This window comes from Pantherophis guttatus, chromosome 3, assembly GCF_059756535.1.
Source record: "Pantherophis guttatus breed Tessera chromosome 3, ASM5975653v1, whole genome shotgun sequence".
NCBI classification, from domain to species: domain Eukaryota; kingdom Metazoa; phylum Chordata; class Lepidosauria; order Squamata; family Colubridae; genus Pantherophis; species Pantherophis guttatus.
Window position 1 is genome coordinate 2,194,506 of NC_142065.1, and position 26,150 is coordinate 2,220,655.

At 48.0% G+C, this 26,150-nt stretch overlaps 1 protein-coding gene across 3 annotated transcripts in view; it reads right to left on the reverse strand.

The window, feature by feature from the left end:
• The window catches only part of DNMT3B (DNA methyltransferase 3 beta), a 53,024-nt gene that overhangs the window by 16,492 nt on the left and 10,382 nt on the right, over positions 1–26,150 (reverse strand). For 2 of the 3 annotated variants that reach the window (XM_087888945.1, XM_087888944.1), the window contains exons 2-13: positions 23,428–23,533; positions 21,764–21,849; positions 19,955–20,107; positions 18,292–18,420; positions 16,255–16,413; positions 13,377–13,484; positions 11,087–11,228; positions 5,001–5,132; positions 4,734–4,778; positions 4,431–4,510; positions 3,981–4,093; positions 235–418 (exon numbers count right to left, since the gene is read on the reverse strand). In XM_087888945.1, coding sequence (XP_087745071.1) covers positions 235–418; positions 3,981–4,093; positions 4,431–4,510; positions 4,734–4,778; positions 5,001–5,132; positions 11,087–11,228; positions 13,377–13,484; positions 16,255–16,413; positions 18,292–18,420; positions 19,955–20,107; positions 21,764–21,849; positions 23,428–23,527 — 1,431 coding nt within the window. In that variant the 5' untranslated portion in view covers positions 23,528–23,533. Of the gene's footprint in view, positions 1–234; positions 419–3,980; positions 4,094–4,430; positions 4,511–4,733; positions 4,779–5,000; positions 5,133–11,086; positions 11,229–13,376; positions 13,485–16,254; positions 16,414–18,291; positions 18,421–19,954; positions 20,108–21,763; positions 21,850–23,427; positions 23,600–26,150 lie in introns of those variants that run through there. The other variant, XM_087888943.1, reaches the window with a different exon arrangement.

The following is a 26,150-nucleotide window of genomic DNA, read 5'->3' on the forward strand; positions in this document are numbered from 1 at the left end:
TGAAGGCTATTGCTTAACGCATTGTAAGCCGCCCTGAGTCTCCGGAGAAGGGCGGCATATAAATTAAAGCAAAAAAAAAAAAAAAGTAGTAGGTTACATTTTTCACTTAACCACAAACCAGCTTCTGTGTGACATTCTGGAAAAGCTGGCAAGAAGGAGGGGACAGGACAGCCTCTTTTCAATGACTCGAGCGGGGCAACTGAGCTTATCTCCCCTCCCTACCCCATTCCTTACATATTCCTGCCCTTCCTCGCTGGTGAAAAACTCCTTCAGGCGCGTATTCCAATCCCGTCGTCGAAGCAGAACGCCGTGACGCTGTTGTGGCCGGCACATGTAACAGCTCCAGGGCTCTTCCTTCCGGGCAGCTTCCGCCGAGCCCCGTCCCACCAAGGTATTCAAACAGTCCACGCAAAAGCAGCTGCAAAAGACGGGGAAATCTTAGAAGCCACAATGAAGCCACGATGCCGTAGCCTGCCCCCATCCCAATTGCACGACCGCAGCGGTCCTTGGCTGATAACCGCAGTTGAGCCCACCAATCTCCATTGCCGAGGGAGACGGTCGTTAAGGGAGCTTTGGCCTGCTTTACAACTTCCCTTGCCACCGTCGTTAAAAGAGAATCACGGCAGTTGTTAAGGGAGTAACATGGTTTGCAAAGCGAATCTGAGATCACCCATTGACTTGGCTTGTCAGGAGGTCGCAAAAGGGGATCCCATAACCCCGGGACATTGCAACCGTCATAAATGCGAGCTTAATTACCGGTTTCCAAGATAACTTCAATAGCAAAGTCTTTCTGTCTGTCTGTGTATCTATCTTATCCCAGCAACTATTATCAAGCTGTCTGTCTGTCTATCCAACCATCTGTATCAGGGGGGTCAAACTTTATTTCATTGAGGGCTGTCACTGCGTTTTTGTATTTACCAGATGAGCTCTTATTTTTGAACTTTCAGACTTACCGTAGCTTGCCAAGTTCTTATCAGTAAGCTAACTGCGCATGTCCACATTCTTTCACTTTCTTCTAACTTTCTTTGTTCTCCGGCCAGGAGAGGTGGCCGGGAAAGCTTTGCCAAGATGTAATTAATTAGCTAGTAAGATGTTTTATCTTCTTTATAACAAATAAATGAGTTTTTCTTAGAAAATATATCTTCGGGTTTATTTTCTTAAAGTATGCTTCAAGGAAATGGTCACGATCCATTCTCTAATCAAGGTGCAATTACCCAAAAGCAGAATGGGATTCATTGCCACCCTGACACCTGGTAGCAGGACGATGGTTGATTTATGGCTTTTTCCTTGCATGTTACTTTTGGTGATAAGCGCATAGGCAATTAGTTTTTAGCTACTGAGGTACGCTAATTACATTTTGCAAATATGCCAAAAAAGAAGAAAAAAAAAATACACAATGCATTCTGCCGAAGATATATAAACAGGGTTGTGTTTGATCTTGGGGGGGGGGGCATGGTGGGCGTGGCCAACTCGACGTCACTCATGTCAGGGGCGCCCGAGCGCTCTGATAGCGAAAATGGTCTCCCGAGCTCTGTTTTTTGGCTGCGACGGCCTCCTGCAACCCTCTGCCATGAAAACGGAGCATGGGAAGGCCACACACAGCCCTCTCGAGCGCCGTTTTCATTGGCAAGACACTGTGGGCTGGTCTTTCGCTGTTTCCAGGGTGGCCCCGCAGGCCGGATCTGGCCCTCAGGCCTTGAGTTTCACACCCCTGATCTATATCTACCTACCTATTCTATACAATGTACCTCTCTATCTCTATCTATCTCTCTATCTATTATCTATCCATTATGTATATAGCCATATCTCTACCCGTGTTTCCCCGAAAATAAGACCCCGTCTTATATTTTTTTGAACCCCGAAATAAGCGCTTGTCCTTATTTTCGGGGAGGTCTTATTATTTTGGGGCGCGTGGAGCAAGACGGGGCTCCTCTTGCTGTCTTACCTGTTTTCCAGCTCTGTCTTCCTAACCCTAACCAGAGGAAATGGCGGGGACCAGCTGCGCATGGATTTAAATATTTTCGGTGAGGGCTTATTTTCAAGGAGGGCTTATTTTAGCACATGCACTCAAAAGCTCAATTGGGCTTATTATCAGGGGATGTTTTATTTGCGGGGAAACAAGGTATATCTATCATCACATCACCTATCCATCTATCTATCTGTCTGTCTTTCCTATCAACTATTATCAATCTGTCTGTCTGTCTGTCTGACCATCTACCTACCTATTCTATATCATGTATCTCTTTTTCTCTATCATCTATCCATTATCTATCTATTCATCTCTCTCTATATATATATATATCTATATGTATCATCACATCATCTATCCATCCATCCATCCATCCATCCATCCCTCTCTCTCTCTCTCTCTCTCTCTCTCTCTCTCTCTCTCTCCCCTGTTTCCTCCAAAAGAAGACATCCCCTGATAATAAGCCCAATCGGGGTTTTGAGCACATGGCAAAAAGGCCAAGCGCTTATTTCAGGGTTCAAAAAATATAAGACAGGGTCTTATTTTTGGGGAAACACGGTATCTATCTATCTATCATCTATCTATCTATCGATCTATCGATCTATCGATCTATCTATCTATCTATCTATCTATCTATCTATCTATCTTTCAATCTATCTATCTATCTATCTTTCAATCTATCTATCTATCTATCTATCTATCTATCTATCTATCTACCTACCTACCTACCTACCTACTTATCTACTATCTATCTATCTTTCTATCTATCTATCTATCTACTATCTACCTACCTACCTACCTATCTACTATCTATCTATCTATCTATCTATCTATCTATCTATCTATTTATCTATCTATCTATAGTTCTATAGTTCCGCCAGGCCGGGCTATCAACATAATAATTTTAAATTGGGGTATTTTAAATTTTCGGGGTTTTAAACCGGGCCAAATCTATTTAATTATTATCAGGGGATGTTTTATTTTCGGGGAAACAAGGTATATCTATCATCACATCACCTATCCATCTATCTATCTGTCTATCTTTCCTATCAACTATTATCAATCTGTCTGTCTGTCTGTCTGACCATCTACCTACCTATTCTATATCATGTATCTCTTTTTCTCTATCATCTATCCATTATCTATCTATTCATCTCTCTCTCTATATATATATATCTATATGTATCATCACATCATCTATCCATCCATCCATCCATCCATCCATCCCTCTCTCTCTCTCTCTCTCTCTCTCTCTCTCTCTCTCTCCCCTGTTTCCTCCAAAAGAAGACATCCCCTGATAATAAGCCCAATCGGGGTTTTGAGCACATGGCAAAAAGGCCAAGCGCTTATTTCAGGGTTCAAAAAATATAAGACAGGGTCTTATTTTTGGGGAAACACGGTATCTATCTATCTATCATCTATCTATCTATCGATCTATCTATCTATCTATCTTTCAATCTATCTATCTATCTATCTTTCAATCTATCTATCTATCTATCTATCTATCTACCTACCTACCTACCTACCTACTTATCTACTATCTATCTATCTTTCTATCTATCTATCTATCTACTATCTACCTACCTACCTACCTATCTACTATCTATCTATCTATCTATCTATCTATCTATCTATCTATCTATCTATTTATCTATCTATCTATAGTTCTATAGTTCCGCCAGGCCGGGCTATCAACATAATAATTTTAAATTGGGGTATTTTAAATTTTCGGGGTTTTAAACCGGGCCAAATCTATTTAATTATTTTAATTTTTAATCATTGTCTTGACTTGTGTTTTTAAATTGGCTGTACACCGCCCTGAGTCCTTCGGGAGAAGGGCGGTATAGAAATAAAATTATTATTATTATTATTATCTATCTTTCTATCTATCTATCTATCTATCTATCTATCTATCTATCTATCTATCAAATCATATCAACGATCTATCCATCCATTATCCAGCTACCTATCTTCTTTCTTACGGCCGGTGCCCAGTGGAGGAATTGCCCACCTGAAGCAGCTGGCACTGTCGCAGAGAAGTAACTCGCTTCCTTCACAGCAGATGGTGCAGTACGTCTGGTACCCGTCTTCGTCATACATGTAGAAAAGCTCCAGAAACCGATCCTAGGAGTCAAACAAGGCACATGTGACCTGAGTGCCATTTTCTGCCCAGGTTTACCCATGGCACTGCTGAGCAGTCTTGAGATGGGCAGCGAAGTAGATTGAAATAACAATCAAACAAGTTTCAAGATGCCAGATACCCTGGGCTTCTAAAAGCCGAAGCCTTAGGAAAAGATTCTTGGTTATTTAGAATTTTCCTACCAAAGAAGCATCCTCATCCTATTGAGCTGAGCTGCAGGGGAGGAAAGTTGAATCATCCCAGCCCTGCCTCGGCCAAGCAAAGGGATTTACCTGAGGCCAGGTGAAAGCAGAGCCCTTGCCCGGCCCGTGCCCAACTTACCTGGCACGTCCTGCAGAGTCCTCCTTCAAACAGCGGGTGGTCAGTCACCGGGTTCTTCTTCCCGCAGGACAGGCAGCTGTCTGTGCAAAGAGAGTTCAGGATAAAAGGTAAAGGTTCCCCTCGCACATACGTGCTAGCCGTTCCCGACTCTAGGGGGCGGCGCTCATCTCCGTTTCTAAGCCGAAGAGCCAGCGCTGTCCGAAGACGTCTCCGTGGTCATGTGGCCGGCATGACTCAACGCCAAAGAACAGTTGCAAGTGGACGGACTAACTGTACGCTTTGAAGGGCAAAGAAGCTCCTTACCTTCTAAGCTCTTTTTGTTATTTTTGGCTTCAGAAACCATCCGTTCTGCAAAAGGATCACAAAAATCGTTTCGTAAGCAACTGATGGGAGATATGCACAGAAAGGACTCTTCCCCCCAAAGGGGCAGCTTTAAAAAAGTTCCCCAGAATTTCTGGGTGCAACACACATGAGATCCTTCCCCCAAAGATCCCAAAAATGCCAGGCCCCCATCCCAGCCTCTCCCCGCCCCACGGTCCTTGTTGAAGTGACACACACAAACACACATACCTCTGGATCGGTTCTCCGGCGTCTCTTTACTGCTGGTACTGCTAGACCCATTGGTCTTAGATCGCTTGGGTGGGGGCTCAGGATCTGGGGGGCTCGAGTCCTCTATGATGATGGTGGGAAACGGTTTAACATCTGCAAAAATTAGAGAGAGCGAGAAATGGATGGGAGAGAGAGAGGGAGGGAGGGAGGTGGGTTGGTGGGTGATAAGAAAGGAAGGAAGGAAGGGAAGGAAGGAGATGGGAGATAAAGAAAGAAAGAAAGAAAGAAAGAAAGAAAGAAAGAAAGAAAGAAAGAAAGAAAGAAAGAAAGAAAGAAAGAAAGAAAGAAAGAAAGAAAGAAAGAAAGAAAGAGAGAAAGAAAGAAAAAGAAAGCAAGAAAGAGCGAAAGGAAGCAAGGAGGGAGGGAGGAGAGAAAGAGAGAGAGAAAGAAAAAAGAATGAAAGAATGGAAGGAAGGAGGGACAGAGGGGGAGATAAACAAAGAAAGAGGGAAAGAAAGAAAAAGAAAGAGAAAGAGAGAAAGAAAGAAAAAGAAAGGAAGGAAGGAAGGAGAGGAGAGAAAGAAAGAAAGAGAGAGAGAAACAAAGGAAAGAAGTAGAGAGACAGGGAGGTGGGAGAGAAAGAGAGAGAGAAAGAAAGAGAGAAAGAGAAAGAAAAAGAAAGAATGAAAGAACAGAAGGAAGGAGGGGGAGATAAACAAAGAGAGAAAGAAAGAAAGAAAGAGAGAGAGAGAAAGAGAAAGGAAGGAAGTAGGTAGGAGATAAAGAAAGAAAGAGAAAGAGAGAAAGGAAGAAAAAGAGAAAGGAAGGAGGGAGGGAGGGAGGTGGGAGAGAAAGAAAGAAAGAAAGAAAGAAAGAAAGAAAGAAAGAAAGAAAGAAAGAAAGAAAGTGCATCTTCATATACGCTGCGCATGCCCAAGATGGCGGCGCCCGCTGGGACCGCGATTTGAGGATGGGGCGCCGACCTACCTTTTGGGTCCTTTGGGGTCGTTTGGAGGAGCTATGACCCCCAGGACTGGCCGGGGGAGCTCTCTGCCAGCACGGAGAGGGTTTTTTCTCCTCCGTGGCTGAGCAGAGCAGAGAGGACGGCGCGATGTCGGGAGCCGATGCCGGGCCGATCAGCTGGGTGTCGGCGGCGTTTTCCGAGGCTGGAGGCCGTCCAGGCGCCGGGACGCCGCTGCGCAGTGGGTTTTTAAGCCCGGGGGGGTTGCCCGAAGAGCTACAAGACGTGCCGGGCACCCCCGAAGATCTCTGGGATGCCACCAGACTTTTTAGTCTGGCGACGATGGCGCAGCGGCGATGGCGATGGCGGTGGAGGCAGCCGGCGGTCGGAGGGCGTTGGCGCCCCCCCCCTTGGAGCTCCTGGAGCTGGAGTCGGAGTTTAGGAGTTGGGGGGGCAATGAACCAACGAGAATTAAATAAGACCGGGAGACCTGCAACCATGGCTGGGGCGGAAAGGACCTGGTTTGACTTTTTTTTCCCAGGCCTCAGGCGGCCTCAAACTGTGGTTGTGCGAGAGGTTGGGGACTTGAAACAACTGCCCCACTTCCGCCTCATTTGTCTCTCCCCAGCGCTCCCTTTTAAGACCGGGCCCACGGGGACCAACTTTAGCCGGTGGGACTCACTTCCGCTATGCTCTCACTACCAGCTGAACCCCCTGACTGTGGAGAGGGCTATGGAAAATTGGAGGTCGGTCCATAGCTGCATCCCTTCGGCTAAGGGGGCTGGACACCAGTTGGCCACCGTGAGAGGGTGGCCTGGTGTTGGGGCCTCCTGAGGGCTGAATCGGGATGTATTCACACATAAGCACTTTACCAGCGGTGGGGACCCGACCATCGGACCAACTGCCGTGAGAGGGCGGTTTTTTTGGACCTGATCCCTGGACACTGGATGTACTGACTCTATTGCTGCCACTTCACCACAAATGGGGGCGGACCAGCTGACCTAATCACCGTGAGAGGGTGGTTGGATCGATTTTCCCCCTTGGATTGTGGTCGTTGTGGAATGTGACTGTGTCCTCTGTTGTGAGGGGACAGTGGACTTGGTCCTGTGAATTATGTGTGAGATTCCCCATTTCCCTACCTTCTTCCCTGTCCTTTTAGGACCCTTAGGATATGGTCATGGCGAGCCACTATGACCAAACTGTACTCAGCAGCGGAGCTTCTTGGTCTGCGAGACTCCCCCCTCTCGCAGGCTTGGCCCTCCACTCTATCGAGGGCCTACCTCGATGACGGGCTTTGGAACCCCGAGAGGTGGCATGTCGCAAAGAGGGGGTTGCGGGGTTTTTTAAAATTGTCTATGTCTAATCTTTTAAGGGGTTTGGGGAGGGGGGAGGGGGGTGGTATTGGAATTAGGGGCGTGGGTTTGGGGGATAACCCACCAAGGGGAGGGTCGGGCCCGGCCACGACACGCGGCGGGGCGGGTGGGGGACCCGGGGGCAATGGAGGGGGTCGAGCTTGTTCGGACTGTGTTTTTACCATCAGTACTGTGAGTGGGAGGGGTAGATATGGCGGGAGCAGGGGGCCATATCATGTTAAGGGAGCACGCACCCGCTGTCTCCAAGCGGTAGGGTGCTCCGGCCCCCAAGGCTCCACCCGTTTGCCAGGTTGCACAGATCCTCACGGCCCGGGCCTTCGTCTGATGTTGTGCAACGCCAGGTCCGTAGTAAATAAAGCCCCCCTCATCTGTGATCTTGTTCAGGAGGGGGGAGCGGACCTGGCGGGTATTACGGAGACCTGGTTGGGCCCGGAGGGAGGGGTCCCTCTGGTAGAAATGTGCCCACCAGGCTTCCGCGCATTCCATCAGCCGAGGTCACAAGGGAGGGGCGGGGGAGTAGCGGTTATTATTAGAGAAGGCCTTAGGCCCAGGGAGACCACTGTACCTCAGACAGCTGGTTGTGAGTCCCTCCTTGTGAAGTGGGGCCATGGGGTTCAGATGGGCTTGCTGATCACGTACCTGGCTCCCTGCCGCGTGGCAGCAACCCTGCCTGAGCTACTCAACGTTATTGCTGCGGTGGCGGTTGATACCCCCAGACTTATGGTCATGGGGGATTTCAACCTGCCGTCCGTGGGCGAGACGTCTGAGGTGGCTCAGGAGTTCATGGCTTCCATGACGGCCATGGATCTGACCCAACTAATTCATGGCCCTACGCACACTGGGGGAAACACACTGGACTTGCTTTTGTCTCTGGACAGTGGTTGAGTGATCTTGAGATAGGGGATGTAGTCATCGAGCCCTTGTCATGGTCGGATCACTCTCTCCTTTGCCTTGACCTTCGTACCGCGGCACCCCGCTGCAGGGAGGCGGAACCGATAAGATGGTACCGCCCCAGGCGCCTGATGGAACCTGATAGGTTCCAGACGGAGCTTGGGCCAATTCCTGAGGTTCTGGCTCACGCCTCGACTGGAGACCTAGTGGCCGCCTGGGATAGGGCGGCCGCTGGGGCCCTGGATCGAGTCGTGCCTTTGCGGCCTCTGACCCGGCGCGGATCTCGCCTTGCTCCTTGGTTTACCGAGGAGCTGAGGGAGATGAAGCGCCGGAAAAGACGCCTAGAGAGTAGTTGGAGAGCTAGTCTTTCTGAATCGGACCGGACACTGGTTAGATCCCATATTAGGACTTACCTAGTGGCGATAAAAGCAGCAAAATGTACGCATTTTGCTGCTCTTATTGCGTCATCAGATAATCGCCCGGCCGCCCTGTTTAGGGTGACCCGCTCCCTGCTCCACCAGGAAGCGCGGGAGGACCCCTTGGAGGGAAGAGCCGAGGACTTTGTTCAGTATCTGTATGACAAAATCACTCAGATTCGGGAAGGTCTGGACTCTGACTGGGTAGATCCAGCGAGAGTGACGGAGGCAGGTCTTGAGACTGTTATCTGGGATGAGTTTGATCCTGTGACCCCAGATGACGTGGACAGGATTCTGGGTAGATTGAACGCGACCACATGTTTGTTGGACCCGTGTCCCTCCTGGTTAGTGCTGGCTTCCCGGGAGGTGACGCGAGGCTGGCTCCAGGGGATTATAAATGCTTCATTGGGTGAGGGTGTCTTCCCCGCCGCCCTTAAGGAGGCGGTGGTGAGGCCCCTCCTCAAGAAGCCTTCCCTGGACCCGGCAATATTGGCTAATTATCGTCCAGTCTCCAACCTTCGTTTTGTGGCGAAGGTTGTTGAGAGTGTGGTTGCGGGACAGCTTCCCCAGTACCTGGATGAAGCGTCGTATCTGGATCCGTTCCAGTCGGGTTTCAGGCCTGGATACAGCACGGAAACGGCATTGGTCGCGTTGGTTGATGATCTCTGGAGGGCTCGGGACAGGGGCTGTTCCTCTGTCCTGGTCCTGTTAGATCTCTCAGCGGCTTTTGATACCATCGACCATGGTATCATGCTGCACCGGTTGGAAGAGTTGGGGGTGGGAGGCACCGTACTAAGGTGGTTCTCCTCCTTTCTCTCCGACCGGTCGCAGTCTGTGTTGACAGGGGGGCAGAGGTCGACCCCGAGGCCCCTCATATGTGGGGTGCCGCAGGGATCGGTCCTCTCGCCCCTGTTGTTCAACATTTATGTAAAGCCGCTGGGCGAGATCATCCGTGGTTTTGGGGTGGAGTACCATCAGTACGCTGACGACACCCAGCTGTACATCTCCACCCCGGATCACCCCAACGATGCCCTTGAAGTGATGTCCCAGTGCCTGGAGGCCGTACGGATCTGGATGGGGAGGAACAGGCTCAGGCTCAACCCATCCAAGACCGAGTGGCTGTGGTTTCCGACGTCCCGATATAGTCAGCTAATGCCATCGCTGACTATTGGGGGCGAATCATTGGCCCCCACGGATAGGGCTCGCAACTTGGGCGTCCTCCTGGATTCACGGCTGTCGCTAGAAGAGCATGTGACGGCCGTGTCCGGGAGGATTTTTCATCAGGTTCGCCTGATCCGCCAGTTGCGTCCCTATCTAGATCGGGACTCCCTACACACAGTCACTCATGCCCTCGTTACTTCTCGTCTGGATTACTGCAATGCTCTCTACATGGGGCTCCCCTTGAGGTGCACTCGGAGGCTCCAACTGGCGCAGAGTGCGGCCGCGCGGGTGGTGATGGGAGCGACATGGAGTTCCCATGTGACACCTCTCCTGCGCGAGCTGCACTGGCTCCCGGTGGTCTTCCGAGTGCGCTTCAAGGTTCTGGTTATCACCTTTAAAGCGCTCCATGGCTCAGGACCTGGTTATTTACGGGACCGCCTGCTACCACCAATAGCCTCCCACCGGCCAGTACGCTCCCATAGAGAGGGGCTCCTCCGGGTGCCGTCGGCCAAACAATGTCGGCTGTCGGCCCCTAGGGGGAGAGCCTTCTCTGTGGGGGCACCTACGATTTGGAACGAGCTCCCCCCGGAGATACGTAGGATCCCGGATCTGCGCACCTTCCGCCGCGCACTTAAGACTTTTCTATTTTATCAAGCTGGCCTGGCCTAAATCTTCCCCCTTTTTAAATGTGGAAATTTTAAATTTTTAAATTTTAAATTCGTCTTTTTATAGGGGTATGGGTAAGGCATTTTAAATTGGGGAGCCATTTTAGATTTAATTCTGTTTTAAACGTATTTTAATTGTTTATATTGTATGTTTTTAACTATGGCTGTGCACCGCCCCGAGTCCTTCGGGAGAGGGGGCGGTATAAAAATCTAATAAATAAATAAATAAAAATAAATAAATAAATAAATAAATAAAGAAAGAAAGAAAGAAAGAAAGAAAGAAAGAAAGAACGGCAGCAGAGGTCAGAGTCCAGGTCATTTTCCCCAAAGGAGATGGCAGAGATGAGGGATCGCTGGCAAAGCCCCCCCCCCATCTGACAGGCCCCCATGCCATTAGCAAGGGAGAGAGACCAGCTCGACGCACCCACCCACCCCTATACCACAGTCACCATCGGATTCCCCGAAAGTTCAATTCCATGCAAAATTGAAGTCCTGTCAGAGCTGAAGAAGCTTCCTGGATGAGAAGCGAAATGTCTTCAAAGAAGAAAATTAGAAGAAGAAAAAACCCAGCCCGCGTGGTCACAGACAAAAACCCCACTGCCCTTTGCTGGTGAAGCCTGGGGCTGGGGGGGTGTCTTACCCAAAGTCTTGGGGGGCCGTAGCCCCTTCTCTCCAGCGGGTTTGAATCCGTGGTTGGCCCAATCCAGCATAGGTTTCAGTTTCTCATCCAGAGATTCCCCAGCCACGGTGGAGAAAGTCTTCCCGGCTCGGCTACTCGCAACCTGCCATCCACAAGAAGTTTGGTCACAGCAGGATTGGGGCTGGGGGGGCACTGAGCTGGAGGAACTGCCCAGAAGCCCCTTCCCCACTCATCATGCCAGTGCAAAGATTCTGCCCAAATCCCATTCGGGTAAGGGTCCCAGCCTCTTTTTTTAACAGGAGGGGGCCAGCATGGATGGGTTTTGAAACATTGCTTCGTAGCCCACCTGGAGCGGTTTGGATTTGGGAGCGTACACAAAAAAAAAATCTCACAAAAATATATCAGTAAATAAGGGGGAGGAATGTCCGTTCAAGGGCAATCAATGGCGATTTTACTGCAGCCTTCTGTAGCTTTTGGGTTAAGGTTTGTGGGGTCCCTGGTGCTCTCTGAGCTTGGCTGTTTTCTTGCAGACATTTCATGACCCAACTAGGGAACATCATCAGTGCTAGAAGGAAGGAAGGAAGGAAGGAAGGAAGGAAGGAAGGAAGGAAGGAAGGAAGGAAGGAAGGAAGGAAGGAAGGAAGGAAGGAAGGAAGGAAGGAAGGAGAGGAAGAGGAGGGGAGGAGGAGGAGGAGAACTGTGGGGTCCCTGGTGCTCTCTGAGCTTGGATGCTTTCTGGCAGACGTTTCATGACCCAACTAGGGAACATCATCAGTGCTAGAAGGAAGGAAGGAAGGAAGGAAGGAAGGAAGGAAGGAAGGAAGGAAGGAAGGAAGGAAGGAAGGAAGGAAGGAAGGAAGGAAGGAAGGAGAGGAGGAGGAGGACAAAGACAACTGTGGAGTCCTTGGTGCTCTCTGAGCTTGGATGTTTTCTGACAGATGTTTCATGGCCCAACTAGGGAACATCATCAGTGCTAGAAGGAAAGAAGGAAGGAAGGAAGGAAGGAAGGAAGGAAGGAAGGAAGGAAGGAAGGAAGGAAGGAAGGAAGGAGAGGAAGAGGAGGGGAGGAAGAGGAGGAGAACTGTGGGGTCCTTGGTGCTCTCTGAGCTTGGATGCTTTCTGGCAGATGTTTCATGGCCCAACTAGGGAACATCATCAGTGCTGGAAGGAAGGAAGGAAGGAAGGAAGGAAGGAGAGGAAGAGGAGGGGAGGAGGAGGAGGAGAACTGTGGGGTCCTTGGTGCTCTCTGAGCTTGGATGCTTTCTGGCAGATGTTTCATGGCCCAACTAGGGAACATCATCAGTGCTAGAAGGAAGGAAGGAAGGAAGGAAGGAAGGAGGGAAGGAAGGAAGGAAGGAAGGAAGGAAGGAAGGAGAGGAAGAGGAGGAGAACTGTGGGGTCCTTGGTGCTCTCTGAGCTTGGATGCTTTCTGGCAGATGTTTCATGGCCCAACTAGGGAACATCATCAGTGCTAGAAGGAAGGAAGGAAGGAAGGAAGGAAGGAAGGAAGGAAGGAAGGAAGGAAGGAAGGAAGGAAGGAAGGAAGGAGAGGAAGAGGAGGGGAGGAGGAGGAGGAGAACTGTGGGGTCCTTGGTGCTCCCTGAGCTTGGGTGTTTTCTGGCAGATGTTTCATGACCCAACTAGGGGTCATGAAGTGCTAGAAGGAAGGAAGGAAGGAGAGGAAGAGGAGGGGAGGAGGAGGAGAACTGTGGGGTCCTTGGTGCTCTCTGAGCTTGGATGCTTTCTGGCAGATGTTTCATGGCCCAACATCATCAGTGCTGGAAGGAAGGAAGGAAGGAAGGAAGGAAGGAAGGAAGGAAGGAAGGAAGGAAGGAAGGAAGGAAGGAAGGAAGGAAGGAAGGAAGGAAGGAAGGAGAGGAAGAGGAGGGGGAGGAGAACTGTGGGGTCCTTGGTGCTCTCTGAGCTTGGATGCTTTCTGGCAGATGTTTCATGGCCCAACTAGGGAACATCATCAGTGCTAGAAGGAAGGAAGGAAGGAAGGAAGGAAGGAAGGAAGGAAGGAAGGAAGGAAGGAAGGAAGGAAGGAGAGGAAGAGGAGGGGAGGAGGAGGAGAACTGTGGGGTCCCTGGTGCTCTCTGAGCTTGGATGCTTTCTGGCAGATGTTTCATGGCCCAACTAGGGAACATCATCAGTGCTAGAAGAGAGGGGAGTTTGCAGAGAGGAGGAGGAAGAAGAGAACGACTGAGGGGTCTTTGGGGCTCTCTGAGGGTGGGGCGACTGTGGAATGATTGGTGGTCTCCTGTTTTCTTTCCACCCAGCCCCTTCTTACCTCCAAAACATGGAGAATGGATTGTTGGTAGGACACCAACTTCTGAAACGTGGCGGGGTTGAAATGTTCCCGGAAATGTACCAGACCCACCAGTTTGTCAGCGGAGATCTGCAACAATAGCAATAGCCCTTAGAGTTATATACCGCTTCGCAGTGCTTTCCAGCCCTCTCTAAGCGGTTGACAGAGTCAGCCTCTTACCCCCCCGCAACAATTTGGGTCCTCATTTTACCCATCTCGGAAGGACGGAAGGCTGAGTCAACCTTGAGCCTGGTGAGATTCGAACTGCCAAATTGCAGGCAGTCGGCAGAATTAGGCTGCAGTACTGCACTCTAACCACTGCGCCACCCCGGAAGGACGGAAGGCTGAGTCAACCTTGAGCCAGTCAAGATCGAACTGCTGGCAGTCGGCAGAGTTAACTTGCAATATGGCATTCTAACCACTGGGTCACCATGCCTTCCTTCCTTCCTTCCTTTTTCTTTCTTTCTTTCTTTCTTTCCTTCCTTCCTTTTTCTTTCCTTCACAAGCAATAGCCCTTACACTTATATACCGCTTCATAGTGCTTCACAGAGCTCCCTAAGCAGTTTACAGAGTCAGCCTCTTTCTCCCAACAATCTGGGTCCTCATTTTTACCAACCTCGGAAGGACGGAAGGCTGAGTCAACCTGGATCCGGTGAGAATCGAACTGTCAAATTGCAGGCAGTCAGCAGTCAGCAGAAGTAGCCTGCAGTACTGCACTCTAACCAGTGCGCCACCATGATTCAATAAGGAGAAAGCGACTGGACCCAACCACTCTGACCTTTGTTTCTTTATCCCAGCCATCCAAGAAAAGACCCCTCCCCGGGGCAGAATCCTCAACTCCTGTCAGCACTTCAAGCTGCATTTCCTCTAGTGCTGACATAAGAAGGAGAAGCGAAGGCGTCTGGAAAGGGATGTTTGACTTTTCACCTACTTATTTTCCCTGGAGATAATATCCCCTAGGAGATGAGATGGGAGGGGGGAAATTCCTTTGAGCTGGAGCAGTAGATTAGGAGTAGAATGACTTGGAAGATGGCCAATGAGTGCAGAGGAGTGGGGAAAGGAAAGGGAGGGTTTTGGGTCTGGAAGTCAGTGTTGGCTACGATGAGCCAGGATTTAGAATGTCGTGCTCAATAAATGGGAGTTTTTATCAAAGACTTTGTTTGAAATGCAATTTATTTGAGACGACCTGTCAAAACTTGACAACTCCCCAACTCTGGGACCACTTGAAGATGGATGGACTTCAACTCCCAGGATTTCCCAGCCAGCTTTCATTTCCCCCCCACTTCTTTTTATCATTGTAGGCCACCTAGAGTAGCCCCACAGCGAGATAGGCGACAAATTTAACAAATACATAAATTACCTAGAAACAACAGTTTTTTGCCATCCTTTTTTTTTTTTTAACTAAACTGGGTTTGAAAACTGCAAAAAAAAAAAAAAGCAGGTTTCGTCTGCAAATGTTTGGGCACGGACATGCCCATTGCCAACCTCCCGCAAAGAGCCCTCTTGAGGACTAGTGGGATGGATGGACCGATAGGCACATAATTCAGGGCAGTTTAACAAACCCTGTTGCAAACAACACTAAGAAATCCGGTCCTTGAAAGTTGTGGGTTCTCCATCACGGGAGGTTTTCAAGAAAAGATTAGATAGCCGTTTGTCTGGAATGGTATAAGGTCTCCTGCTTGACCATAGGGTGGACTAGAAGACCTCTGATGTCCCTTTCAGCAGCTCTCCTTGAACAGGTGACGTAGTGAACCGTGTCTAAAATCAGGCAAACTTGGTGACTTCTTTACCGTGAATTTCCATGACCTCCTTTAATATCCCCACCTCTGCAGTTTGGACTAGAAGACTTTCAACTCTGTTATTCTGTTACAGGAAGGGAAATAACAGAATAACAGAATTGGATGGGACCTTGGAGGTCTTCTAGTCCAACCCCCTACTCAAGCAGGAGACCCTATACCATTTCAGACAAATGACTGTCCAGTTTCTTCCTTCAAAACCTCCAGTGATGGAGCACTCACAATTTCTGGAGGCAAGTAGTTCCACTGGTCAATTATTCTGTCAGGAAATTTTTCCTTAGTTCTAGGTTGCTTCTCTCCTTGATTAGTTTCCATCCATTGCTTCTTGTTCTGGGTTCGGGTGCTTTGGAGGATACACTGGCCCCTTCTTCTCTGTAGCAGCCCCTCAAATATTGGAAGACTCCTGTCAAGTCACCCCTAATTCATTAGGCTCGACATACCCGTTTCTCGCAACCATTCTTCATACGTTTTAGCCTCCAGACCCATTCTCATTTTTGTAGTGATAAGTGTGGTATTCATACAGAATACAGAATAACAGAGTTCAAAGGGACCTTGGAGGTCATCTAGTCCAGCCCCCTGCTTGAGCAGGAGATCCTATACCATTCCAGACAGATGTTTGTCCAGTCTCTTCTTAAAAACCTCCAGTGATGGAGCTCATACTACTTCTGGTGGCAAGCTGTTCCACTGGTTAATTGTTCAAACTTTCAAAGTTTAAGATTCAAAAGGCCATGTATATTTTATATAGAATTTTGTACATACTGACTTGGGGGGGGAGCATAAAAATAAATGCAATTTATTATCAAATCGTAAACCAGGAAATAAATTTGACTTTCTTGAAAATATATTAAAAATACATCTAAGTTGGAAAATTGCTTTCAGTTGGTCTCTACAAAAAAAACAGTGATGTGTAAACCATCATTCGTGGTTTAGTGTCGGAACCCAGCTAGTTGTGTTTTGATTCCACAAACCACAGCTTAAGAAAATGATAAGATGAATAAGATATGAGAGCCACAAAGGGACTGACCGTCTTCTCAACTATCCCCCTCCCCTTCCACGCCCCTCACCTCCGAAAACTTTCCGTCCCCAAACCATTTCAACCAGCGCATGCCAGGCGCCGCCTGGCGGTTGGAGGTCGTCTTCCAGGACACCACGATGGCCGGCCACCAGGAGAAGCCTTTGATCTTCCCCCAGACCAGTTCCCCGATTCCAAAGCCTTTTCCGTCCTGCGAGTCAAACAGAAACAAGGGGAAGGTTGAACAAGGGGGGGGGGTCGGTTAAGGTTAGGGGGCAACCCCACGGATGCAACTCAAGAGCCTTGGTGGTGCAGCGGACTAAAGTGCTGTTAAGTAGCACTTAGCTGCCAGCTGCCTGCAATTACTGCAGGTTCGAATCCCACCAGGCTCAAGGTTGACTCAGCCTTCCATCCTTTCTAAGGTAGGTGAAATGAGGATCCAGATTGTGGGGGCAATAAGCTGACTTTGTATAAAATAGAACACCACTTGGGGGGGGGGTGAAAGCCCTACTAAGCAGGTATATACAAAAGCATGAAGGCTATTGCTTAACGCATTGTAAGCCGCCCTGAGTCTCCGGAGAAGGGCGGCATATAAATCAAATTAAAAAAAAAAACGTTACCCAGCCACCTTTCATGCCTAAGGCAGGACTAGAACTTACCGTCTCCTGGTGATTGGCCCAAAGTCACCCAGCTGGCTCTCATGCCTAAGGCAGGACTAGAACTCACCGCCTCCTGGTGATTGGCCCAACGTCACCCAGCCAGCTTTCATGCCTAAGGCGGGACTAGAACTCACCGTCTCCTGGTGATTGGCCCAAAGCCACCCAGCTGGCTTTCATGCCTAAGGCGGGACTAGAACTCACCGTCTCCTGGTGATTGGCCCAAAGTCACCCAGCTGGCTCTCATGCCTAAGGCAGGACTAGAACTCACCGCCTCCTGGTGATTGGCCCAACGTCACCCAGCCGGCTTTCATGCCTAAGGCGGGACTAGAACTCACCGTCTCCTGGTGATTGGCCCAAAGCCACCCAGCTGGTTTTCATGCCTAAGGCGGGACTAGAACTCACCGTCTCCTGGTGATTGGCCCAACGTCACCCAGCCAGCTTTCATGCCTAAGGCGGGACTAGAACTCACCGTCTCCCACTTTCTAGCCAAAACCACTAGCCCAAACTGATTCTCTTTAGCAACCTTTGGGAAGATTTTACAACAGACCATACAGACTTCAGTCGATTATCCCCTTGAAAATGAGGAAGAAATTCACAGAAGGCAACATAAGCCCATCTTATTTTTTTTAACCCGATAACTTATTTAGTTGATTGGGGGAATGCAGCAGACATAATATATCTTAAAATCTCTCCTTGGAACAATGTGACGCAAGGACCCTTAAAAGACCGGCCCAAATCAGTTCTCCGTTTTCAAATTGGATGTTTAGGATGGTTTATCCATTTCTATGCCGCCCAACTCCTAGAGTCCCTTGGGAGTTGGGCGGCATAGAAATGCGACAAAATAAATAAATAAAATAAATAAATAAGGAATGGATTTTTGGTTCAAACTTAAAATCTTGAAACTATTTTGGAGAGCGCTCATTGTTGGATGCTTATCCTACGGTTGGGTAGGTAATATATAGAAAACTATGTTCTGTAACTTTAACTGCTACAAAGATGACTAATTGGCTGTGCTAAGCAGACATAAAAGAAGGCAGGAAGTTCGCTCACTTCTGCTCCTGCTATTAGAAGGTTGAACTGCTGGAAGGAACTGTGTCTGTGTTTGAAGAGAACTGGAATTGTAAAGCAAACTATGTTTTGTGTTAAACCGTGATTGTTTGAAGAAGTTGTTTTGAGAAGCCAAGTTTGTTTTTATACTACAAGTAAAGACTGTTTATTTTTCTTTAAACGTTCAGAGTCTGTGACTATCTGTGTGTTTTGCTAAGCATCGTATCTATTCGCTGTCTGGTCCGTTGCACTACCTAGCAGACGGCAGTTTCACCCTCAACACTCATTTCCAGCAATAACACGGGCAGACTAACTTAATGCGGGTGTCTCCTTGAAAAACTTTTAAATTCGCTCCCGAAGCCCACGCAGAGTCCCTCACCCACCTGGTATTCTGCCGTCCTTCTTGCTGTTCGGTAGTCACAGCCATTTGTGACCTCGGAGTTTTCCTGCTGCCGGGAATTCTCCTCTTCCGAGTAGTTTTTCTGGATACACCCAGAAAGCCTTTTCGAGTGCTGGAAAGGAAGGGAAAACTGAGTCCCCCCATGCAGAAAAGAGGCGAAGGAGGGCACTTCAACCAAGAAACAGACGGTCCTTGCTTATACCAAGAAAACGCCAACCTTTGAGCCCTGTGGACTTCAACTCCCAGAATTCCCCAGCCAGACATGCTAAAATTAGAACTCACCGTCTCCTGGTGAACTGGCCCAAAGTCACCCAGCTGGCTTCTGTGTCTATGGTAGGACTAGAACTCACCGTCTCCTGGTGACTGGCCCAAAGTCACCCAGCTGGCTTCTGTGTCTATGGTAGGACTAGAACTCACCGTCTCCTGGTGACTGGCCCAAAGTCACCCAGCTGGCTTCTGTGTCTATGGTAGGACTAGAACTCACCGTCTCCTGGTGACTGGCCCAAAGTCACCCAGCTGGCTTCTGTGTCTATGGTAGGACTAGAACTCACCATCTCCTGGTGACTGGCCCAAAGTCACCCAGCTGGCTTCTGTGTCTATGGTAGGACTAGAACTCACCGTCTCCTGGTGACTGGCCCAAAGTCACCCAGCTGGCTTCTGTGTCTATTGTAGGACTAGAACTCACTGTCTCCTGGTGATTGGCTCACACAGGTAGTCCTCGACTTACGACCGTAATGGAACCTGCCGATCACGGTCATAATTCATGGCAGTTGGGAAGCAGGTTGGTGACGTGATCAGACCACGTTCTATGACCTTTTTTTGTGACGGTTTTTAAGTGAATCCCACAGTTGTTAAGCAGACCAATTTTCCGCTATGAGCAGCATTTTATTTCTGGTTTTTAGGCAAAGCTGTTGTAAAATGTAATCATAAGTCGGGGGGAGGTAGGACTGCTGGAACTTTGAATCCCATTTGTAATAAGTCTATCACAACTTCAAATGGTCACTAAGTGAGTGGTCATAAGTCGAGACTACTTCAACTTTTTCTTCCAGTGTTTTTTTTCTTTTTCTTTTTCTTTTCTTTTCTCTTTTTTTTTGTCTTTTTAGTTTTCAGAAAAACTACTTCGATTCTTTCACTTTTTCGCATTCTTTTATCATGGTGTGTGCAGGTAATCTTATTAGGTTGAGGTAGTCCTCGACGTACAACCACAAGGGAGCCCAAAATTTATGTTGCTAAGCGAGACATTTGTGAAGCAAGTTCTGCTCCATGTTAACAACCGTTCCTTATCACAGGTGTTAAGTGAATCCCTGCGGTTGTTAAGACAGCAACATGGTCGTTAAGCGAATCCGGCTTCCCCTGTTGGCTTGGCTCGTCAGACGGTCGCAAAAGGGGATCCACATGGCCATGGAACCCTGCGACCGTCGTAAAGATGAGACAGTTGCCTAGCGGCTGAATTTTGATCACGTGACCACGGGGAACCCTGCGACGGTCGTAAGTGTGAAAAACAGCCCTAAGTACCTGTTGTAACTCTGAACGGTCGCTAAATGGACTGTCGTAAGTCGAGGACTACCTATATTTTTCTTCTTTGCTTTTTGCAATGAGTTTTGAATTTTTTTTTTAAAAAAAAAGGAGAAAAAAACCTCCCTTACCCTGATTTTGTGACGTTCCTTGAAGCCTTCGATGCTTTCCACATCGTCTTTGACTTTCTTCTCCTGCGAGACGGGACCAGCCTGGAAAACGATCCGGGGTGCCGGTTTCTGCCTCAGGCTGTTCTCCCAGCCAGCGTTTCCTCGCACCGGGACCTGGGACCCCCGAGGGGAGGAAAACATCAGGATCCGAGGGTCTGATTCTTCCTTAAGGACCCCCGAATCAGGGTTTTTTTTTTCCCCCACGTTTTATTTCTTTTATTTATATAACACTCAATTTTCATCAAACTGTGTGTATTCTGGGTACAATTATATTTTGATAAGTCATATTTATTCATCTTCATTATATTTAGTCATCACCATGGTATTAATAATATAATAATATAAGAGCCTTGGTAGTACAGTGGTCTAAGGCACCCTGTTATTAAGCTGGTTACTAAGACCAAATGCCTGCAATTACTGCAGGTTCGAATCTCGCCAAGGCTCAAGGTCGACTCAGCCTTCCATCCTTTCTAAGGTAGGTAAAATGAGGACCCAGTTTGTGGGGGCAATAAGCTGACTTTGTCTAAATATACAAAAGGATGAAGGCTATTGCTGAGCACGTTGTAAGCCGCCCTGAGTCTCCGGAGAAGGGCGGCATATAAATCAAATTTAAAAAATAAAATAAAAAAATAATATGATATAATAACTTTAATGCTTAACATTGAACATCGTCTTCTTTAACAACTCTCCTCTATACCATTTCCTCCCTTTATATCTCTTCCTTTCTAACTTCTGTTTCTATTATCAAGCCATTGATAAAATGTGTCCCATATCAAAAAAATATTCAGTTTCTTCTTTATCCTTAATAGCAAGTGTTAATCTATCCATTTCTGCACAGTCTAATATTTTTTTTAATTACATTCTCCTGATGAGACGGGGGTCTCATCTGGCTGCCGTTAATATGTGCAAAATCAAATATGCAGTCTTTTTGTCATATTTTTCTGATAGAATATGCCCAGCAGAAATATCTCTGTGGTTTCAGAACTATATGTAGATTTATCATTTTTTTCCAGCCAGGTGTGTATTTTTGTCCAATATTTTCTCGCTCTTGGGCAGAAACTCAAACCAGCTTTAAAGTCTACTCTTTCCCTCATCAAAAACAGGAAGATTGAGCCCACCCACCCCAAAACTATCACTCCCAGGGAAGAAATGCATTTTCTGATGATCCCCAAATCAATTAACTATCGACATATTTATTTAATTTATACCTCACCTTTAGTATTTTTACAGACAATTCAAGGCGGTGAATACTTTCCTCCTGCTCTTTTCCCCACAAAAACAACCCTGTGAGGTGGGCTGAACTGAGAGAGAGAGAGAGGGACTGGCCCAAAGTCACCCAGCTGGCTTTCATGCCTAAGGCGAGACTAGAACTCACCATCTCCTGGTGATTGACCCAAAGTCAACCAATTGGCTTTCACACCTAAGGCGGGACTAGAATTCACTGTCTCCTGGTGATTGACCCAAAGTCAACCAATTGGCTTTCACACCTAAGGCAAGGCTAGAACTCACCATCTCCTGGTGATTCAACCAATTGGCTTTCACACCTAAGGCGGGACTAGAATTCACTGTCTCCTGGTGATTGGCCCAGACTCAACCAGCCAGCCCATATGCCTATAAGGAAGGACTAGAACTCGCCATCTCCTACCAATAGGCTCAAAGTCACCCAGCCTGCTTTCATCCCTAAGGCAGTACTAGAACTCACAATCTCCCGCTCTCTAGCCTGGTGCCTTAACCACTAGCCTAAACGAGCACATCCTGTCTTTGGCTCACCTCTCGGACTTGCTTGGGGATGTCATCAGCCTCCTCTTCCTCCTCCTCCTTTATCCCAGAGGTCACACTTTCCGCCTGGCTGGCGTCTGCGCAAAGAAAGCATCCGTCACTAAGAGGGAGCTGGGCCTGAGGTTTGACACCCGGGATTTCCTTTCTGCAGAAATCCCCAACAGCTTCCCAGTTCTAAGCCCATTCAACGAATTTGGCTTCTCCAAAAGGATTTCAGTGCTGGAAGTTCCCACGACTGCCTGCCTGAGATCCAGCCCGGCAGCCAAAGATCTCCTGGTGGTCTCCCATCCTTCTCTTCTTCCTCTCTGCAACTGCAGACGTCTATTTCTGAAGCCCGTCAGAGGCTCCACGTGCCTCCAGCTCTCTGCGGGCACCTGGCCAAGCAAAAACGGCCTTTCCTGGGTTCACAAAATGCAGGCCGCCCTCGACTTGCGACCACAGCCGTCACTAAGTGAGATGGTCATTATCTGAGTCACATCCAATTTTATAACCTTTTATGTGGCGGTTGTTAAGGTTGGTCCTTTCCTAACCAAGCAGATCTGGAGACTATCAAGATGTCTCCTTCTTTGACCCAAGGAGCTTCTTCTAACACATGTTCCACCCAAACTCTCTCTTCTCCTTCCTTCTTTTGTTCCTTCCTCTGTCTTTACTCTCCCTCCTCCTTCCTTCCTTCCCTCTCTTTCTTTCTTCCTCTTTATCCTCCGTCCCTTCTCTTTCCTTCCTTCCTTCTTCCTCCGTCCCTTTTCTTCCTCCCTCTTTCCTTATCCTCCCTCCCTTTCTTCCTCCCTCTCTTTATTCTCCCTAGCTTCTCCTTCCTTTTTTACTCTCCCCTCCCTTCATCTCTCCCTCTCTCCTCTTCCTTTCTTCCTCTTTTTATCCTCCCTCCATTCTCCTTCCTGCCTGCCTTTCATCCCTCCTTCCCTTTCCTTCCTCCCTCCTTCCTTCTTTATCCTCCCTCCCTTTTTATTCTACCTAGCTTCTCCTTCCTTCCTTCCCTCCCCTTCCTTTTTACTCTCCCCTCCCTCCTTCCTTCTTCATCTCTCTCTCCTCCTTCCTTTCTTCCTTTTTATCCTCCCTCTGTTCTCCTTCCTTCCTTCCTGCCTTCCATCCCTCCTTCCCATTTCTTCTTCCCTCCTTCCTTCTTTATCCTCCCTCCCTTTTTATTCTACCTAGCTTCTCCTTCCTCCCTTCCCTCCCCTTCCTTTTTACTCTCCCCTCCCTCCTTCCTTCTTCATCTCTCCCTCTCTCCTCCTTCCTTTCTTCCTCTTTTTATCCTCCCTCTGTTCTCCTTCCTTCCTTCCTGCCTGCCTTCCATCCCTCCTTCCCTTCTCTTTTCTTCCTCCTTCCTTCTTTATCCTCCCTTCCTCCTTCCTTCCTTCCTTTCATCCTCTTTCCTCCTTCCCTCCCTCCCTTCTCTTCTACCTCCTTTCTCCCTCCCTCTATGGAGATTCTCCAGGTCCTCCAGGTTTGTCCCAAAGGTGCTTTTTCAAGAGGCAACTGGACTTTCTGGAAGGAAGTCCTTTGGGTCCCTTCCTTCCCTTCGCCCCCAGACAAGGCAAGCCCACCCACTTTCCAGCACCTGAGTGATGACCCCAGGGTCAAAGCAGGGGCTCCAGCCTTCCCCAAACTTGATGGCCTCCTGGGCGCAAAGGTACCTGCAGCATCGTTCTCCTCGGGGGCAGGGTCCGAGTCGCTGCAGTCCCCGTTGGTCAAGGTCAGATCCATCGTCCAACGGATGTTCTTTTCTCTTTTCATCTTAACCTGCGGGAGAGATTTCCCAGGGAGGCAACTTTCAGCCAAACCAAACTTCATCTCTGCAAACAGATCTCCCATTTTCTTGGATCCCAAATGAGAAGATTTACCTCACAGTTGCAATGTTCCCATTTTAAAAGTTTTTTTTTGCAGGCTGAGTCAAAATTTCAACTCCCAGAATTCCCCAGTTAGCATGCCTTAAGATGGGTGGACCTCAATTCCCATAATTCCCCATCCGTCATGCTTTAAGATGGGTGGACCTCAACTCCCATAATTCCCCAGCCAGCAGGCTTTAAGATGGGTGGACCTCAACTCCCATAATTCCCCAGCCAGCAGGCTTTAAGATGGGTGGACTTCAACTCCCATAATTCCCCAGCCAGCAGGCTTTAAGATGGATGGACTTCAATTCTTCAGAAAAATCTCCTTTTTTCGGGCCTAGTTAGACCAGTGTTTCCAACTTTGGCCACTGTAAAACATGTGGACTTCAACATATTGTGAATGTTTTTAAAATGTTATCTAATTTAATTTAATTGGGCCAAACTATGTTATAATAATAATTTTAATTAGCAATTTTATGATGTTTGTGTATCTATATTTTTGTTGACTGTACACCACCTTGAGTCCTACGGGAGAAAGGCGGTATAGAAATATAATAAATAAATAAATAAATAAATAAATAAATAAATAAATAAATAAATATGGCTGGCTGGGGAATTCTGGGAATTGAAGTCCACCCACCTGAAAGCAGGCTGCCTAGGAAATTCCCAGCTATGACCTATATCCTATTGGTCCGTATTTAAGTCAGTATTTTTCAAACTTAGCAGCTATAAATTGGGTGGACCTCAACTCCCAGAATTCCCCAGTCAGCATGGCTGGCTGGCTGGCTGGCTGGCTGGGGAATTCTGGGAGTTGAAGTCCATTCATTTTGACGTTGCTACAGTTAAGAAATGCTTCCTGCCAAACTCTTGCAAAAGTTAAACCGGCTTAATTCAGCTGCTCCGTTCTCCCGTCCCCCCCACACTCCAAAACAAAACTTTAGTTTATTATTTTAAAGGGGGACACCCCCTCCTGAGTCCCAGGATGTCCCAGAGCGCCCCCCCCCCGGTCCCTCGCCATCTTTGCCCCAAAGGCCAGGCAAAGGAGAAGAAGGAAATGTGCCCTTGTGTGTTTTGGGGAGGGGAGGGGAAGGGAAAGGGAGGGGGGAGGAACAAAGCCGCCAGCTGTTTGCCTTGATCCTGCAGGGATCAAAAAGGGATCTGCCCAGGCAGGCAGGCAGGCAGGCAGACAGGGCTTCCCTTGGGTTGATTGCAAGAGACAAGAGGGGAAAAAAAACTTTTTAAAATGGGTTTCCCAGCAAAGAATATTCAAAGAGAGAGGGAGAGGCTCTTGCTTATGGGCCCCCAGGCTGAAAACACAACACAACACACACTAGAGACACACAATCATTTCCGTGCACCGCTGCCTGCATGCCACCTTCATCACAAAAGGGTGAGACCGGCCTGGGATGGCATCGCATCTTCCCTAACGTTGTGTTCCAAAAGTGAATTAAATTCACTTTTTAATTCTTGGAGCCTTGGTAGTACAGTGGTCTAAAGCACCCTGTTATTAAGACCAGCTGCCTGCAATTACTGCAAGTCCAAATCCCACCAGGCTCAAGGTTAACTCAGCCTTCCATCCTTTCTAAGGTAGGTAAAATGAGGACCCGGATTGTGGGGGCAATAAGCTGACTTTGTATAAATATTCAAAAGTATGAAGGCTATTGCTTAACGCACTGTAAGCCCCCCTGAGTCTCCGGAGAAGGGCGGCATATAAATCAAAATTTAAAAAAAATTGCAAATCAAAGCAAATTCTGGATGGGCAGCCCTGGCAGACCTTTAAAAGTACAGGAAGTCCTCGACTTATAACCATTCATTGAGTGACCGTTCGGAGTTACAACAGCACTGAAAACAATGACTTAGGACCATTTTTCACACTTAACAACCGTTGCAGCACATCCCCCGTGGTCACGTTATCAAAATTCGGACGCTTGGCAACTGACTCATATTAATGATGGTTGCAGCATCCTGCAGTCATGCAATCCCCTTTTGGGACTTCGGACAAGCAACATCAATGGGGAATGAGATTCACTTAACAACGGTGGGATTAACTCAACAACATCAGTGATTCGCTTAACGACCGTGTCAAGAAAGGTCGCAAAATGGAGCAAAACTCACTTAAAATGTCTTGGTTTAGCAGTACGGGTCGTCCTTGAGTTACATCAATTCGTTTAGTGACAATTTGAAGTTACAACGGCACTAAAAAAAGTGAGTTATGACCTTTTTCACACTTACAACCATTGTGCGATCAAAATTTGGACGCTTGGCAAGTGACTCATATTTATGATGGTTGCAGCGTCCCGGGATCACATGATCCCCCTTTTGTGACCTTCTAACAAGCAAAGTCAATGGGGAGCTAGATTCACTTAACGACCACATTGTTAACTGAACAACCACACTGATTTGCTTAACAACCGTAGGCAAGAAAGGTCGTAAAACGGGGCAAAGCTCACTTAACAAGTGTCTCACTTAAGCAACGGAAATCTGGGGCTCCGCGCTGGTCGTAAGTCAGGGACTACCTGTAGGTGCCA